We start from the raw sequence: 15,538 nt of genomic DNA, 5'->3' as shown, positions 1-15,538 counted from the left end.
GCTTCCCCTGCTTCCCGGAAATAGGGAGAACAACCTCACAGGGTGTTGTTAGGATTAAAAATGTTACATTACTCCTTATAATAATTGTGGTATTCATTACATCATTTTATGCGATAGTGAAAAATAACTTAAGTAGCCTGGACACCTGGTTAAATGAACAGCCCCGCTAACTTGAATGATGCAGATCAGTAGGCACTGACAGGAAGAGACGTCCAGGAAATTTACAGGATATGTAATAAGTGAAGAAAGCAAGTTTTTTAAAATGCATCTCTATAATCACTTTGGAAAACAAAGTTGGAAAATTTTGCATTCTGCTCCTAGGTATATACCCTGGAGAAATTCTTGCAAATGTATGTAACAAAGCTCATAGCAGCAATGCTTGAAATAATACAAAACTGGAAACAACTCATATAGCTATCAAGGAGAATGGAATTTTTTTATTACATTAGGATACGTTCACATGGTTAAATTATTATATAGCGGGGGTGGGGGGGAATGACATGGATGAATCTTACAGACATGGGGAGTGAAAAAGCCAAGTCCTGGAAAACAAATGAAACTACACAATATACTGTTTAAGCATACAGCAGGCAGTAGGCCGCCTGTCATTGGACAGGAGGTAGTTTTGCCTATCAGAGTGATTAAAGTTTTAAAAGCAAAAGTCAAGAGTACAGCAGTCTCTGTGGGGAGGGATGATGGAGAGGAGAAGAAAGGCAGGGGGTGCAAGTTATAATAACAAAGGTCTGGTCTTTAAGTGGGACATGAGTTCAAGAGGTTCATTATATGTGTTTTATTTTATTTTATTTTTAAAATTATTTATTTATTTATTTTTGGCTGTGTTGGGTCTTCATTTCTGTGCGAGGGCTTTCTCCAGTTACGGCAAGCGGGGGCCACTCTTCATCGCGCTGCGCGGGCCTCTCACTATCGCAGCCTCTCTTGTTGCAGAGCCGGGCTCCAGACCCGCAGGCGCAGTAGTTGTGACGCCCGGGCCTAGCTGCTCCGCGGCATGTGGGATCTTCCCAGACCAGGGCTCGAACCCGTGTCCCCTGCATCGGCAGGCGGACTCTCAACCACTGCGCCACCAGGGAAGCCCATATGTGTTTTATTTTTACAAGTATAATGCATGCCGTCATTCGGGTGTAACACAGTATTCTAAAAGTTGAAAAAAAGAAGAAAGATAAGTCAAATGAAAATAGAGACTTTTGCCTATCATAGTGATTAAAGTGTCAAGAGTGGTTATTTCTTGAATGATAAGATTATGGGCTGCTGTCTTCTTTTGGCTTAATTGTATTTTCTGAAATTTTTAAGATAATGGTCAATGTTTTTATATTTAAAACTTTATTTTTAATATAAAAAATGAACTGCATGTATAGCATGATTCCATTTTTTACACAACTGTCTATGCATATATGTTTGTAAATGCACACAAAAGGCTTCTGGAAGAATCCACTCAGGACTACTGGCAGTACTTTCCCCTGGAGAGTGGATGTGGGGAGAGTGGGGTAGGTGCTATTTTCACTTTCTGCTTCATAAACTTCCAGGTGGTGTGCATTGGACTAATTTGGGAAGTTAATACCACTTTGTTTTTAATTAAAACAAAAGTCAGGGGGCCCCCAAGGTCCAGCCTCCAGGCCATGGAGGCACTGCCCACCAGGCAGTGTGGGGGGAGTGCAAACAGCCAGGGGTGCATGCAAGGCTTCCTGCCTCCCTGGTGTCCACCTCCATCTGCTTCCTGAGCCTCAGCCCCATCCTCACCCCAGCCCTCCTCGGCGCCTGACCCACCCTGCTGGCCACGGGACAGAAAACCACGGAGCAGGAGGCCTGGCAGTCAGGCAGGACACCTGATGAACGGAAGTGATGGGAGGTCACAGGCAGGTTAGAGGGGAGGGGTGGAGGCACCCAATCCACCCCTCGCCCTTCTCCCAGCTCCAGGCCAATGGCCTAGACTCCGGAAATAAAAGGGTGCCGCAGCCCAGCTCCTGGACCAAATCCGGACCTGGAGCTCCCCCGTCAGGCCTGCCGTGACTCTGGGGCCAGGCTTGCTCCAGGAGGCTCTGCTCTAGGGCTAGCTTCCTTTTCCTGGGCCCCAAGAACAAGCGGACTTCCCTGGCGGTCCAGTGGTTAAGACTCTGCACTTCCACCGCAGGGGGCACAGGTTTGATCCCTGGTCGGGGAACTAAGATCCTCCATGCCTTGCGGCACGGCCAAAATAATAATAACAATAATAACAACAAGAACAACGATTCGAAAACCCACGCAGCTCCATGTGTGTCGGGTGCTTTCTCCTGCGCTAATAAGCACTTTGCAAACATACCTCGCTGAACCCTTAAAATAACCTGTGGGCACTGCTGTTACTCCCACTTTCCAGAGGGAGAAAGTGAGGCACAGAGGGTACAGAGGTGCCCGAGCTGGGATTCCAGCAGACCTGTCTGCTGAATAACCACAAGCCTTTCTGCCCCCTGGAAGCCCTAGGCCTGCCTCACACGCACGCCATGGACGGCAGGTTGCGGCCAATCCTGGCGCTGCTCCCCGACCCTGCCTGCAGCTGGGCAGCTGGGCAGCCGGTCCCCCGCCCCAGAGTCGCTCCCCCATGGTCTGATGGAGGTGGCCTATGCTTCAGCCCCTCCTGCCCCAGGATGGCGGTCCAGGGTGTGACTCTCCCCTTCTCACCCCTTAGCATCTTTGCATTGTTAGGATTCTTCCCTTCCATGGGATACCGGAAAAAGGCCTCAGAGGCCGCTGGACAGTGGGTCTGGAACCAGGAAGTACCTGGTTCTTCTCAGACAGAGGCTGGAGTGGTCAGGCTGGCCCAGGTGACGCTGGACATGGGTGCCCACCAGTACCTAGGAGAACCAAGGTTCCTGTCCTCTCCTGGCTAGATGAGGTTTGAATGTGAGTTCCTGACCTGGCCCGAAGTTCCTTCTGAGGAGAAGCTCCTTAAGATTCCAGGCTATGAAACTCACCCAGCTTCCCTCTGTCCTCAGGAGGAAGTAGGGGGCGTCCCCAGCAGGCCTGCTGAGGAGACAAAGGAGCCTGGGTGTGACAGGAAAACAGAGGCCCAACGAGGGGCTGCACGCCAAGGTGCCCCACCCCGACACATTCCTCAGGGCTGGGAGGAGGCTCCTGTCCCCCAACTCACCTCCCAGAAGATGTAGGAACTGCAGTGGCAGAGAAGGGGGTCCAGAGAGCTGTCAGCAGGCCCAGATCCAGTCACCAGTCATCTTCATCTGCCTGGAGGAAGTAGCTGGTGGATCGTCCCTGCCGGGTCACCACCCCAGAAGGACAGTATCTGGGCCAACACAGCAATAAACATCCTACCCACCCAAAGGCAGGGCCAAGACAAAGGTGCCTCTGCGCACTGGGCCCCAAGGGCTGGGCCAGCCTCTCCCAGGCAATGGAACAGGAGGAGGAGGCAACCTGCTGGGAGGGGGTGGAGTTGGAGTCCTAGCAAACCCAGCAGACCCTGGGCCTTGCAGACGGAGGATGACGCAGTGAGCAGACACAGCTGATGGGAGTAGGAAGTCTTCCTGCCCAACCACCACCACCGAGGAGGGCAGGGCTGGGTGAGCAAGGGTGACCCCATTGAAAATGATGGCTCCCACATATCAAGTGCCAGCCCTGGGGACAGGCACTTTACGGATGCCATCTCTCCCAGTTTGTACCATCCCGTGAGGTAGGGACTACTTTAGTACCTTTTACACATGAGGGAGGCACTAACCTGCCAGGGTCCCGCGGCAGGAAGTACAGCCAGAACGAGGCCAGGTCTGACTCCAGAGCCCTCCCTCTGGGCCCGGAAGTTCCCCCACCAACCCCTCTGCCTGCCAGGTTACATTCCCCCCTTACCTCTGCCCACCGCCTGCTCACAAACACTTGCCAGCTGCCGGGCCAGCAGCTGTGGCTCAGCTGCCAGCCTGCTCCCTCCCACGGGCGTGCTCCCTGCCCCACAGCCCAGGGCTCTCCTCCCACACCTGCAGAGGCTTCTGGGCACACCTGGCACCCAGTAGGGGGAGGCAGGGCACAAAAGGCAGGTGGGCCAGGTGCCAGGTCTCCAGTCTCTCCTGAGAAGGCTGGGGGTGGGAGAGGGACTGACCTGGGTCACCCAGACTCCCTGGCACAGATGGCTACATGATTTGTGAGGTCCAGTGCAAAATGAAAAGGCACAGCCCCTTGTTAAAAAAAAAACAAAAAGAGGGGCTTCCCTGGTGGCGCAGTGGTTGAGAGTCCGCCTGCCGATGCAGGGGACACGGGTTCGTGCCCCGGTCCGGGAAGATCCCACATGCTGCGGAGCGGCTGGGCCCATGAATCATGGCTGCTGAGCCTGCACATCCGGAGCCTGTGCTCCGCAAAGGGAGAGACCGCAACTGTGAGAGCCCTGTGTACTGCAAAAAAAAAAAAACAAAAAAAACAAAAAGAATTTCAAGTGGCAACAGCAGAACACTGAGCTAAGCGTGGTGCCCCGGGGCAGTTTCTGCACAGGTCACCAGCCAATGAAGTGGCCAAGCCCCGGAGCTGGAAGCTAGAACCCTAGGGCTCCATCCCAGCTGACAGCCTGGGGTCCAGGCCCTCCGTTAGTCTCCTGGTCTCCAGAAGAGGAAGGGAGGGAGGAGGGAAGTTAGGAGGGAAGAAGGGAGGAGCGGGGTGAAGCCTCCGTGGGCTTTTTCCAGCCCCCTGGTGCAGGGCCCAGACACTCAGGTGCAGCTCTCAGACCTTGGATTGCACCCTGGCTCAGCCAAGCAGCTTCATCTCACCTGTAAAATGGGCTATAACCCTAACCCACCCCAGCGCAGCTGTACACCCTTGCTACCTGTTCACTGGTGGATGTGCTTTTCCACTTTACAGGTGACCAAACTGATACTCAGAGAAGGAAAGCCCCAAGCCTGCCCTCCTCCTTGCTTTCTAGCAGTGTAACCAACCCCAGAGTTAACCCGGAATTTAACTGGCCAGGCCAGTGGAATTTGACCCTGGACCAGGCAGGCAACATGATATGGAAGAATTTCTTCCCACCCTGACTCTCCTCCCACTGGGTACAGGGTAGGGATCCCATGGAAGCCTCTGAGCTGGGGTGTTCCCTAGGTCAAGTGCAGTCATGGGGTCAGACTCCCTGACCTGGTGGGGAAGTGGGTAGGTTCCTGGGGAAGAAACATGCAGGCAGATTAAATGGCCAGAAGCCCAGCCGGCTGTAGGTCTGCCCTCAAGACAACAGGTCATGGCATTGTGGTGGCGAGAGGAGCCCCAATCCCCACCCCCAGACACATGACAACAGCCAGGACAGGCTTCCAGAAAACATGTTTACCCATACACTCCAGAGGTGGCCCTGGCAGTCACAGTTCAAAGGCCCCTTCGCCCAACAAACCCCAAGCTCTGGGTTGCCCTGACCAGGGCGACAAGCCTGGGAAGTGTGGCACCAAAGGCAGGTGGACAGGGAGTGCAGAGAGGAAGGGCCAGGGCTGGTGCTCGGTTGAAATTCATGGTGCTGGTGAATGCGGGGCCGCCAGCCCCGGGAGCAAAGGCCACCGGACAGACTCAGAGGTGGGACGAACCCGACTCAGATTACTCAGTGAGCAGGGGTAGGGAGGAGGGTGCAAAGGTCACCACGGCCCTCGTCTTCTCCCCGTAAGTCTAGAGGCCTGAGATGACTCCAAGTGTCCCCAGGGTAGGGCAGGAAGGGAACTTCGGTCTGCTCAGCACATGACAGGAGGCAGGACCCATAAATTAAATGTCTTTGGTGGAGTGTGGTCGGAACAGAGGCCTGGTGAAGGCCTTGTGGCTGGCTGGGCGATGGGGCTACTGGGTCCTCCAGGACGGGTGGGCGAAGACGATGGGCCTCTTCTTGGCCCAGCGGGAGAACACAGCCTTCTCAGTGATGAAGCGGTGAGCGCTGCGGGGTGCCCGCTCGTGTGCCAGGTACATCTGACACTCGTCCAGCTGGCCCTTCTCGAAGTAGTGGTAAGGCACCGAGGGGTGGCTCTCCTCCCTGCGGGCGGGGAACAGGGACGAGCGTGAGGCACCAGAACTCGCCCGCCTCCTGCCAGACCCTGCCACCTGCCGGACACCACCCTTGCCAGGTACTACAGGCCACAGAGCCCCATGCTTGGTCCCAGGGGAGGCCAGAACCAAGGAGGGACAGGGCAGCCCCTGAGGATCCCAAAGGCCAGGGTTCAAGCCCTGGCTCTGCCTCTTGCAAGCTGGCTGACTCTAGGCCAAAGTCGTACGCCGTGAGCTTCAATAACCCATCTGTAAAATGGGGATGGTGATTATCTATCTTCTCGGCTGAAACCACAGGTCAAAATATGCAAAGCGCCTGGTGCTGGGCTCTTGGTGAGGGAGCCCTCATTCCCCGCAGCATGGAGCTGCCAGCCCTGCACACCCAGCTACTCACTGGCTGTCTGGCCAGGTGCCATGGCAGAGGGCACACGGGCTACTACCATCTCACCCACGTGCTCAGCAAAGAAGTTCCAAAAAGAACAGAGGGTGAAGACGTGGGACCCTTTCAGTTCAGTTAGTTATGTTAGTTATGATAACGTTGAGATATATAATATCACAAGTCAGAACTTAGGTGTCATAGATCACTGGCACCATCAGCCCTGATGTCATGGTAGGCACTTTGGTAGATTATTCTCTCTCTAAACCTTTCCATAACCTTCTGAGGAACGTGTGATTATTTTCTCTCTTGGACATGAGAAATTAGAGGCTCTGGGAGGTGGCGGCCAGGCCCAAAGGCCACACAGGCAGAGCGGAGGCTGGTATCCAGCCTGTTCCAGAGGCCGGGCTCCTTCCCACCCTGTGCCTCGGCCACCCATTGGGAAGCCCACGCACCCTCCAGCATGGACAGGGCCCACGCATGGTGCCCTCCCGCCCGGCGCCTGGCTGGCCTGACCTGCAGTAGCTGTCGCTGACCATTCCATAGACCACGATCTCCTCACACAGCTCCAGGGCGAGAATCATGGTGAACCAGCCGGTGCTGAGAAAGGAGCCTGACTGCCTCCTGGCAGAGAGAGGGAAGCAGTCAGCCAGCCGCAACCCCCAACTCAACTGAGAGCAAGGTGGCCCCAGCCTCAGCTCTCTCAAGGCACAGCACTGGTTCCCCTCCCAGCCGAGGGCCTCTCACCTTGACGCCCACAGCGGGGCTCTGGGGGTGCCTGAGGACGGGGCAGCCCCAGCCCAAGGCCAGCAGTGGGCAACAGGTGGGGGTGGGGTGCAAAGCCGGGTCCGTTCAACTCTTCCCACCCACAGAGGACTTGAGCAAACCACCCCTCTCCCAGTGGTGGTGCGGTAGCCCTGATCACATCCTGTCCACAGCTAAGGGACTAAGCTTGGGGATGGGGAAGAGGGTCGTCTGGAGTCAAATGGTCTCCCATTTGAATCTGCTCTGTGTCATCAGGTTTGCTCGTGAACTTCTCTGAGCCTCAGTGACCCATCCGTGAAATGGGGATAATTATGGGTGGTTATGGAGAGGGAACACTTGCAGCCTAGCTCCTCCCCCAGGCCCCAACACCCAACTCAGAGCAAGGAACTGTGTGGCCACCCCAGGCCTCGACTCTCTCAAAGCACCAGCACTGGTCACTCTCCCAGCCGAGGGCCACTCACCTCCACCTCGACCGAGGGGTTGTGGGGTGATTCAGTCACTCAAACTGAACACCTCCCAAGCCCTGTGCTGGCCTGAACCGGCCCCGCCCACTGCTAACATTCTCAAGGGAGGGGGCAGCTGGGAGAGAACTGCTGGGAAGACGAAGAAACAAAAGAATGGGATGAAGGATGTCAGGTGGTAGATGCTCCTTCATTTGGGGTCAACGTGACACTCCATCCACATCTGGAAGCGAACAGTCATTTGTGGGAAGACCTGGGGGAAGGAACGGCACGTGCACAGGACTGCGGCGTGGATGTCTGAGGAGGCCCAGACGGCCCGGGTGGCTGGAACAGGGTAAGCGAAGGAGGATGAGGTCACAGAAGCAGGCAGGGGCCAGATCACGTGGGGCTTGTAGGCCAGGGGAGGGAGGAGGTGGGAGTGTGGACTTTACTCTCCCCGTGATGCGAAGCTGCTGTAGGGTGAGGGCAGGTGGCTGATGGGATGAATTCCCTGGGGCAGTTGGAGCTCAGACTGCAGGGGGTGCTGCGAGGGCAGGAGGGGATGGTGGCTTAGGTCAAGGTGGCACCCGTGGGCACGGGAGGAGATTCGAGAGCCCGTCGTACGTGGCGGGTGATGAGACAAGGGGAGTCGAGGGTAAAGCCCAAGTGTTTGTCTGAAAAACTGGAGGCTGGCGGCCATATTTTCTGAGCTGGGGAGGTGGCGGGGAGGAGCCCGTGCGTGGAGGAGGGGGCCACAGGAGTCGGGGCGCTCTTTTAGGCGTGTGGTAGAATGAGATCTTGAGGGCAGCGCCTGGTGCATGAACAGGGCTGTTAGAACTGTCACTGTTGCTTTCCTTATCGGGAAGGGACGTCAGAGACCAGTTCAGGTCTCAGAGCATCCCCTCCAGAGAGAAGAGCTCCCTGACGCGGGCCCACACCAGTCACCCCACAAGGCGGGCTGGCGAGGCCGAACGCCCCTCACCACCCTTTGGAATTCCTCATCGCTAAGATAACTCGAGAATGACAGCCCTCTGATTCCCAGCCCCCATCAGAGGGCAGGACCATGTCCGCCTGTACCACTGCTGAGCCCCAGCGCCTGACAGAGCAGACCCTCGATGGACCAGAGGCTGCTGGAGAAGGCAGGCCCCCAGCCGCCAGGGAGACCCCAGCAGGCAGGCCCCTGGCTCACCGGTTCTTGCCCGTCTCGTCCTGGAAGACCTGGTCGCAGTAGGCCATCATGCGCTCGGTGAAGGTGTACACCTGCAGGCCCGGGTACGTCCTGGTGAGCTGCAGCAGCACGCGGTAGGTGCGGCCGCCCAGCGCCCGGTCCATGTGTCTCCCCTGGCCCCACACCACGTAGACGGTGTCGCGGGCCTGCTGGAAGTAGTGGGAGTAGTTCCGCAGCAGCAGAGGCACGCTCGTGTGGGAGACGACCCGCAGGGTGCTGCGTCGGCCCACGTCCGCCTCGAAGCCCACGGTGGGTGCCTGGTTCATGCGCAGCACACACTCCGCACTGTCGATCTTGGCACCCAGGCCCGAGCCCAGCATCTGGCCTGAGCTGGACACCACGGCACAGCTGCGGCACGGCTCTCGGACCAGAGGCTGCAGGGGGAGGTAGAGAGAAAGAAAGTCCTGGGGGGCTTCCCTGGTGGCTCAGTGGTGAAGAATCTGCCTGCCAATGCAGGCGACACGGGTTCGAGCCCTGATCCGGGAAGATCCCACATGCCGCGGAGCAACTAAGCCCGTGTGCCACAACTGCTGAGCCTGCGCTCTGGAGCCCGTGAGCCACAACTACCGAAGCCCACGCACCGAGAGCCCGTGCTCCGCAACAAGAGAAGCCACCGCAATGAGAAGCCCGTGCACCGCAACAAAGAGCAGCCCCCGCTCACTGCAACTAGAGAAAGCCTGCTCGAAGCAATGAAGACCCCACACAGCCAAAAATAAATAAAATAAAATAAATTTATATAAAAAAAGAATGGAAACTAAAATAATTCTTTAAAAAAAAAAAAAGAAAGAAAGAAAGTCCTGGGCACACAGCTTCCACCTGCCTGCTCCTCCACCCAGGAACACCCCCTGACCACACTTGACATCTGTATCAGTAAAGGGATGTAAGTCTCTTTATCAACCCATTTTGCAGATGAGGAAACCGAGGCTGGGCAGCTGGAGTGACCTTCTCAAGGTCAGACCGATGACAAGTGGCAGAGCTAAGATTCTGTGTTCAGGGAATCTTCGTGCTTCCTCATCAGCCACATTCCTGACCCTGGTCTCTATTGCTGAGGCCCTAAGAGGCCCTACATTGCATTTCCTCATTAGGGTTACATAAGCAAATATTTATAAAGCACTCAGAGCAGTGCCTGGCACAGACTGGGTGTCACGTATGTGTTTGTTAGGTAAATATGAACCTCAGCTCTTAGGAATCACGCTTAGGTCACTCCCTCCTCTGCCCCAGTGCCATTCTCATTGTCCCAGTTTATAAGTAAAAGCAGTCTTTAGTGCCCACGACAACACTGGGAACCTCTGGTTCTGAGCCTCAATCCTGGCTCTGCCCTTTCCTAGCTGTGGGCTTAGGCAAGTCACTTTGCCTCTCTGAGCCTCAATTCCCTCATCTGTAAAATGGTGATGAAAATAGCATCTACTTGACCAGGTTGTAAGGAAGGATTCAATTAAAAATGCCTGGAGAGTGATCAGCACAGACCAAGGGCACAGTAAGGGTCCAACCCTCACCTCATTATCCCCCAAGAGGCGGAAGCTGAGCCAACAAGCCTGCAAATATTCACTGGGTGTCAGGGGTCAGGGCTCCCAGAAAAGGACTTGCTGCCTACTCCAGGCCTCCATTCCCTCCTGGGGGAACACAGGTTTATGGAGGCGTGTAAAGGATATGGGAACATTAATTCTAGTCAATAAAAGACACAGCGTTGTAGCCCACTCAGGGACATTTTATGTCTGACATAATGTTGATTTAAGAACTCGAAGCCCCAGTTTCCACGCCCCAGCGATAAACAACAAGATTTCCTTATTCTGCCTTCAGTTTGAGCCTGACCTGACAACTGGGGTCTGGTCAGATCCAAGGTCACCATCAGCCCCAGGAGGTGTTCTGCTTGTCCTACACAGGGTCTTTAAGACAATTAATACTTAATTTATAAAAATCAGCCCTTTTGACATTCCAAACTTAGATTTCGTGCTCTGCTAACAAACTTGGGGGACTTGCCTGGTGGTGCAGTGGTTATGAATCCACCTGCCAATGCAGGAGACACAGGTTCCATCCCTGGTCTGGGAAGATCCCACGTGCCATGGAGCAACTAAGCCCGTGTGCCACAACGACTGAGCCTGCACTCTAGGGCCCACAAGCCACAACTACAGAACCCACGTGCTGCAACTACTGAAGCCCCCCCGGCTAGAGCCCGTGCTCCGCAAGAAGAGAAGCCACTGCAATGAGAAGCCCACTCGCCGCAACTAGAGGAAGCCCGCGCGCAGCAACAAAGACCCAACGCAGCCAAAAATAAATAAAAAACAAACAAACAACAACAACAACAAAATTCAGAGGATCTGGCCACCCTGGGCCCACGTCACCATGAGCTCTGAGCATCTGCGATGAACGTTGGCCATGACCATGGAGCTGGGAGAGCGTCCACCCAGCCCACCTCGCCATTTGTCCCACCTGGCCAAACCTGTATGGCACTTGAATTTGTCCCCCCCGACCCCAGCTGTTTTTGCATCTTGATCAAAGATTTACACAGCACCCGTTCTAAACACTGTCCATGAATCATCCAGTTGGACCTGCACAGGAACCCTACCGAGATAGGAACGGTAATGACAGCCTTTTACAGATAAGGCGACTGTGACTCAGAGGGCTGAAGGCCTGAAATAGGTCTCCTCCAAGCCAGGGTCCCTGAGCACACCTCCCTCTGACCAACGTTCAGAGAGCTGTCAAACTCCGAACTGGGAGCTTCCTGCACCAGGTGTCATTGGGGGATGCCTTTGAGAAACATACCAGATGGGGCCGTTGAAATCAGGGTGAAGGGGGTAAAGTGCTCCAAACCTCGCCCAGCAGAGCAAGCATGGGGAGGTGTGTGCCGTGGGGCAGGGGCCTCAGCTGCCTTGTCACCCCTGGGCCCCACTGTCCCTGTCTCCCCCAGAGGGAGAGCTCTGGGGCTGATATGACTTTTATCTGTGTCATCTGTATCCCCAGCAGCAATCAGCAAGGCACCAAATACACACTTGCTGAACAAACGGATTGTGCATAGACAGGTAAATCTCAAGATGCACGCATCACCGTGATGTGATGATGTCTGGCTCCCCTCGCTGGACTGGGAGTTCCAGGTGGCCACCCTGTCTGACTCACCTTTTTTTATCCCCAGCACCCAGCTGAGAGCAGCCAGGCAATTATTTGTTGAATTAAAAAAAAAAGACATTTGGGAATTCCCTGGTGGTCCAATGGTTAGAACTCGGCACGTTCACTGCCATGGCCCACGTTCAATCCCTGGTCAGGGAACTAAGATCCTGCAAGCTGCGTGGTGTGGCCAAAAAAAAAAAAAGACACTTCCTCTTACAACTTGAGGCTCAGAGAGGTAAAGTGACAGGTCAGCTTGTGAGCAGGAGCCAAACCCAGGGTCCAGGCTGGCCTGACATGAGCCCATTTCTCACAACCCCAGAGAGTTGGGGGCACCCTGGTAACCTCGGTCGGGCCTGCCCCCCACATGTTGCCCAGCCAACTCACCTTGCCATCTGGCACACTGCTGTAGCCACTGAAGTGCTGGGGCCCTGGCACAGTGGGCCTGGAGTTGATAGAGAGGTGGGAGTCCAGGCAGGAGGCCAGGCAGAAGGGCAGGCAGGCCCAGCAGCACAGCAGGATGTAGACAGCGGAGAAGCCCAAGGAGCACAGGATGATGAGTAGGAGCCGACCCTGGGGGAGACAGTTGTCATGGGGTGGGAGTGGGGGTCGCTGGGACTCCTAGAAGCTTCTGCAGGGGTGCTGTACCCCAGCCTCAGGGGTCCAAACCCCAGCTCAGTAGTTCCCAGAACATCAGCAGAGGCCACTATCTCTGTTAACCAGGCCTTCCTCTGGGCTGCCAGGCTCAGAGCACATGACCCTGAGGTGAGCCCTACTATTATTCCTATATTCTAGATAAGGGAACCAACTTGGGGTGAAATGCGTAGCTCAAGGCCACACAGGAAGAAAGTAGCAGGGTGGGGCCTCAAAACCAGAAACCGTGCTCTTAACCAGAAGCTGAGGTGTACTGTGCAGCCTTGGGTATAACTCTCCACCTCTCTAGGCCTGTTTCCTCTTTGAAATAGATAATGCCCGCAGCGTGAACTTACTGTGAGGACAGTGGCCAAAGCACTACCATGAAGTGCTGTGCACATGAGGACAGGAGAGTGGCCCATCAGAAGGGCAACCAGCTCCATTCAGACCCTGGGATGAGGCTGCCTGCGTGCCCATAGCCCATCCCCTCCCCCAGCTGACTCAGTGGCCATCCCCCTAGCTGATGATCACGATTTGGGTCAGCAGACCGGGTGAGTAAAGGGATGGTAGAAAGGGATGTGAGGGGAGCATCATTCAACGAATGGTTTCAATAACGGAAAGCTGCAGCCCAGAGGCTCCCGCCTCCAGAAACCACGTGCCAAAGGCCATCTGAACCAGGAAGCCCTCCTGGCCCACTGCCCGGCGGGCAGACTTAATGAGTACCCCCCACCAAGCCTTCCAGGCGGGGTCGCCTAGTGGGGGACACAACCCGGGCCTGCCATTGTGTGCTGGGGCCACCTTGGTCACCACCTGTGTCTCTCTGGGTGCTAACTTTCTCCCAGCCTACCCAAGGCACAGGTCCCTCTGCCGCCCCTCAGAAACCACTGAGCGGCTGGCTGGGGCTCTGTGAAAACCAGAGGTGAAAAAGCAGCCCCCCAGCTCCCCCAGGCATATCCTGCCAGAGGCCTTTGCTATTCTGCCCACAAGCCACTTCAGCTTCTAAAAATAAATCTCTGTGTGGCCAGCTGTGCGGAGGAGGGGGTTCAGCCCCTGAGGCCTCAGGCTGTGCCTGGCACCTGGTCCCCTGCTCACAAGGGACCCAGAGACCTTGATTCAGGCAGCCGTGGCTGACTTCCCACAACATCCAAGGCTCTCACCAGGGGCTCCTGAATAAAATCAAGAGCAGCTAAACTGAACTTTCCCAACATATCCCAGTCCCAGGTAGACAGACGCCTCACCTGGCTGACCTTGGATGCTCACAGGAGGTAAGTACTATTATCCCCATTCTACAAGGAAGAGGGGCAAGGCCCTGAAACCAGAGATGGAATGCCACTTGCCTGGGGCCACACAGCCTGCCAGATCAGGGCTGGCCTTTGAGGCCAGTCTGGCCTTCTCCTCAGCTCAGGGGCAGTGGAGTCGAAAGTGACAGTCAGCCCTGGGGTGGGAAAGGCTACTGAGGCTGCTGTGCCAGAAGCCACCTCCAAGTCCCCGGTGAGCCTTCCGACTTCCGCCACTTACCGGAGCCTTCATGCTGTCACTGCCGCTCAGCAGCCGGGTGGCTGCTGCCTCCGGGGATCAGGCTGGGAAGGGATGGGAGCCAGGGACCTGCCAAGACCCAGACACTCAGAGCTGGGTCCCAGGCCTCTGAGGAAACTGCCCAGGGAAACTGAGGCAGGGGAGGGTACAGGCCGGGATCAGGGCAGATGGCTTCTGGGAATCAAACGCCTTAAAGTCGCCAAACACGGGGAAGCACTGTCCCCCTCCTAAAGGAGCTGGAATCAGTGACCCTTGGGAAACCTCCAGCCAACCCAGTCCCCATTGCACAGATGGGGAAGGAGAGGCAGACGAGAGGAGCCCTCGGCTCAAGGTCAGCCCTCGACTCTGGGTCGGACAGAAGCAGGAGCCTGGAGCCTCGACGCCCATCCCATCTCTCCGACCTCACTAATGGAGAGGCCTGGGGCGGGACAGCACGAGGGATTTCCACCCCACTGCCAGATTCCACCACCCCCTCACCCGGCCGGGCGCTAACCTGGAGGGCAGGTTGGGACGCGCCGGCTGCTCCCGATCCGCAGCTCCGAGCTCCATGACCCGCGGGCCGGACGAGCCGGGCAGGAAGCCGGAGAACAGGGGCGGAGGCAGCGCCGTCTCCGCAGCTTCTGGAGGCTAGAAACTGAAAGGGCGGTCGCTGCCGGCGGCAGGGGCGGGGTTTGCCGGGACGGGGAGGAGACAGGGGCGCTGGGGGCGGGGCTGAACGGCGGTGGCGGGGCTTACGAGCGCGGCCTGCGCGGCGTGAGTGGGAAGTACGCGGCTGGCAGTGGCGGAGAGGCCTCCGGGACTGGGGGCCGGGCCTCGGCAGCTGGGGGCGGAGTCTGAGCTCTAGCGTCTCCCCTCTTCTGCCCTCCCGCACGTCTCCCAAGCTCCTGCGGGAGGTGGGTTGGGCGGTCCCCGTAGGAAAGGGCTAGAGGGTGTCGGAGCCAATGTGCCGTGGCTCCCTTGTCGTCCGGACTGGAGTTTCTCCATTTATGAAGTCGGGCGGCGGGGGGCGGGGAGGGGGGTGGTGCGGGACGGTAATTAAACGGGGTTTTAGGCTCAGGCAGCCCCGGGTTTCAAGCTTGGTAGGGTTGCCAGATTTAGCAAGTAAAATACAGGATGCCCACTTATATTGGAATTTCAGCAACAGCCAATAATTATATTAGAAATCTGAACTTCCAGTGTCATTGGGCGTCCTGTATTTTCTCTGGCAACCTTACCTGGACTACCTCGGGTGAGTTCACCTGAGCCTCAGTTCTTCTCCTCTGTGGAGTGGGGGTGATGATAGCACCTACCTGATGATAGCATCTCCCAGTGAGATGGTGCAGAGGCATCTTGTGGCAGAGCCAAGATTCAAAGCCTGGGCAGTCACTGCAGAGCCAGGGCTCTGACCACCTACTTTCATCTCCCAAACACCCCCCTTTTGCTGCAAGATCCAGCGGTAAGACCAGGTTAGAATCACAGGACTGGAGATATAGA

General features: G+C 56.3%; 1 protein-coding gene and 1 long non-coding RNA gene across 4 annotated transcripts; both read right to left on the bottom strand.

Moving 5' to 3' along the window:
• Positions 1-409: 409 nt before the first annotated feature.
• LOC309807989 lies at positions 410-3,798 on the bottom strand. Its single transcript, XR_014294701.1, has 3 exons — positions 3,140-3,798; positions 2,964-3,015; positions 410-1,152 (listed from the first exon to the last, which is right to left on the bottom strand). It is a non-coding gene; the product is annotated as an uncharacterized lncRNA (long non-coding RNA).
• A 1,471-nt stretch (positions 3,799-5,269) lies between these two features.
• On the bottom strand, positions 5,270-14,713 carry ST6GALNAC4 (ST6 N-acetylgalactosaminide alpha-2,6-sialyltransferase 4). 3 transcript variants are annotated; one of them, XM_082621796.1, is made up of 6 exons: positions 14,559-14,691; positions 14,048-14,134; positions 12,284-12,469; positions 8,756-9,168; positions 6,817-6,985; positions 5,270-5,974 (listed from the first exon to the last, which is right to left on the bottom strand). In XM_082621796.1, exons 2-6 carry the CDS (start codon positions 14,057-14,059, stop codon positions 5,858-5,860), a joined length of 897 nt encoding a protein of 298 aa, XP_082477922.1. In that variant the 5' UTR covers positions 14,060-14,134; positions 14,559-14,691; the 3' UTR covers positions 5,270-5,857. The 3 variants fall into 3 exon arrangements, with proteins under 3 accessions (XP_082477922.1, XP_082477921.1, XP_082477923.1); XM_082621795.1 differs by having other exon boundaries at positions 6,878-6,985; XM_082621797.1 differs by lacking the exon at positions 14,048-14,134 and having other exon boundaries at positions 6,878-6,985; positions 14,559-14,713.
• Positions 14,714-15,538: the final 825 nt, after the last annotated feature.

Source organism: Mesoplodon mirus, assembly GCF_964341445.2.
Source record: "Mesoplodon mirus genome assembly, chromosome: 1".
In the NCBI taxonomy this organism is placed as follows: Eukaryota; Metazoa; Chordata; class Mammalia; order Artiodactyla; family Ziphiidae; genus Mesoplodon; species Mesoplodon mirus.
Note: the sequence above shows the minus strand (reverse complement) of the source record. Positions and strands in the feature narration are given on the sequence as shown.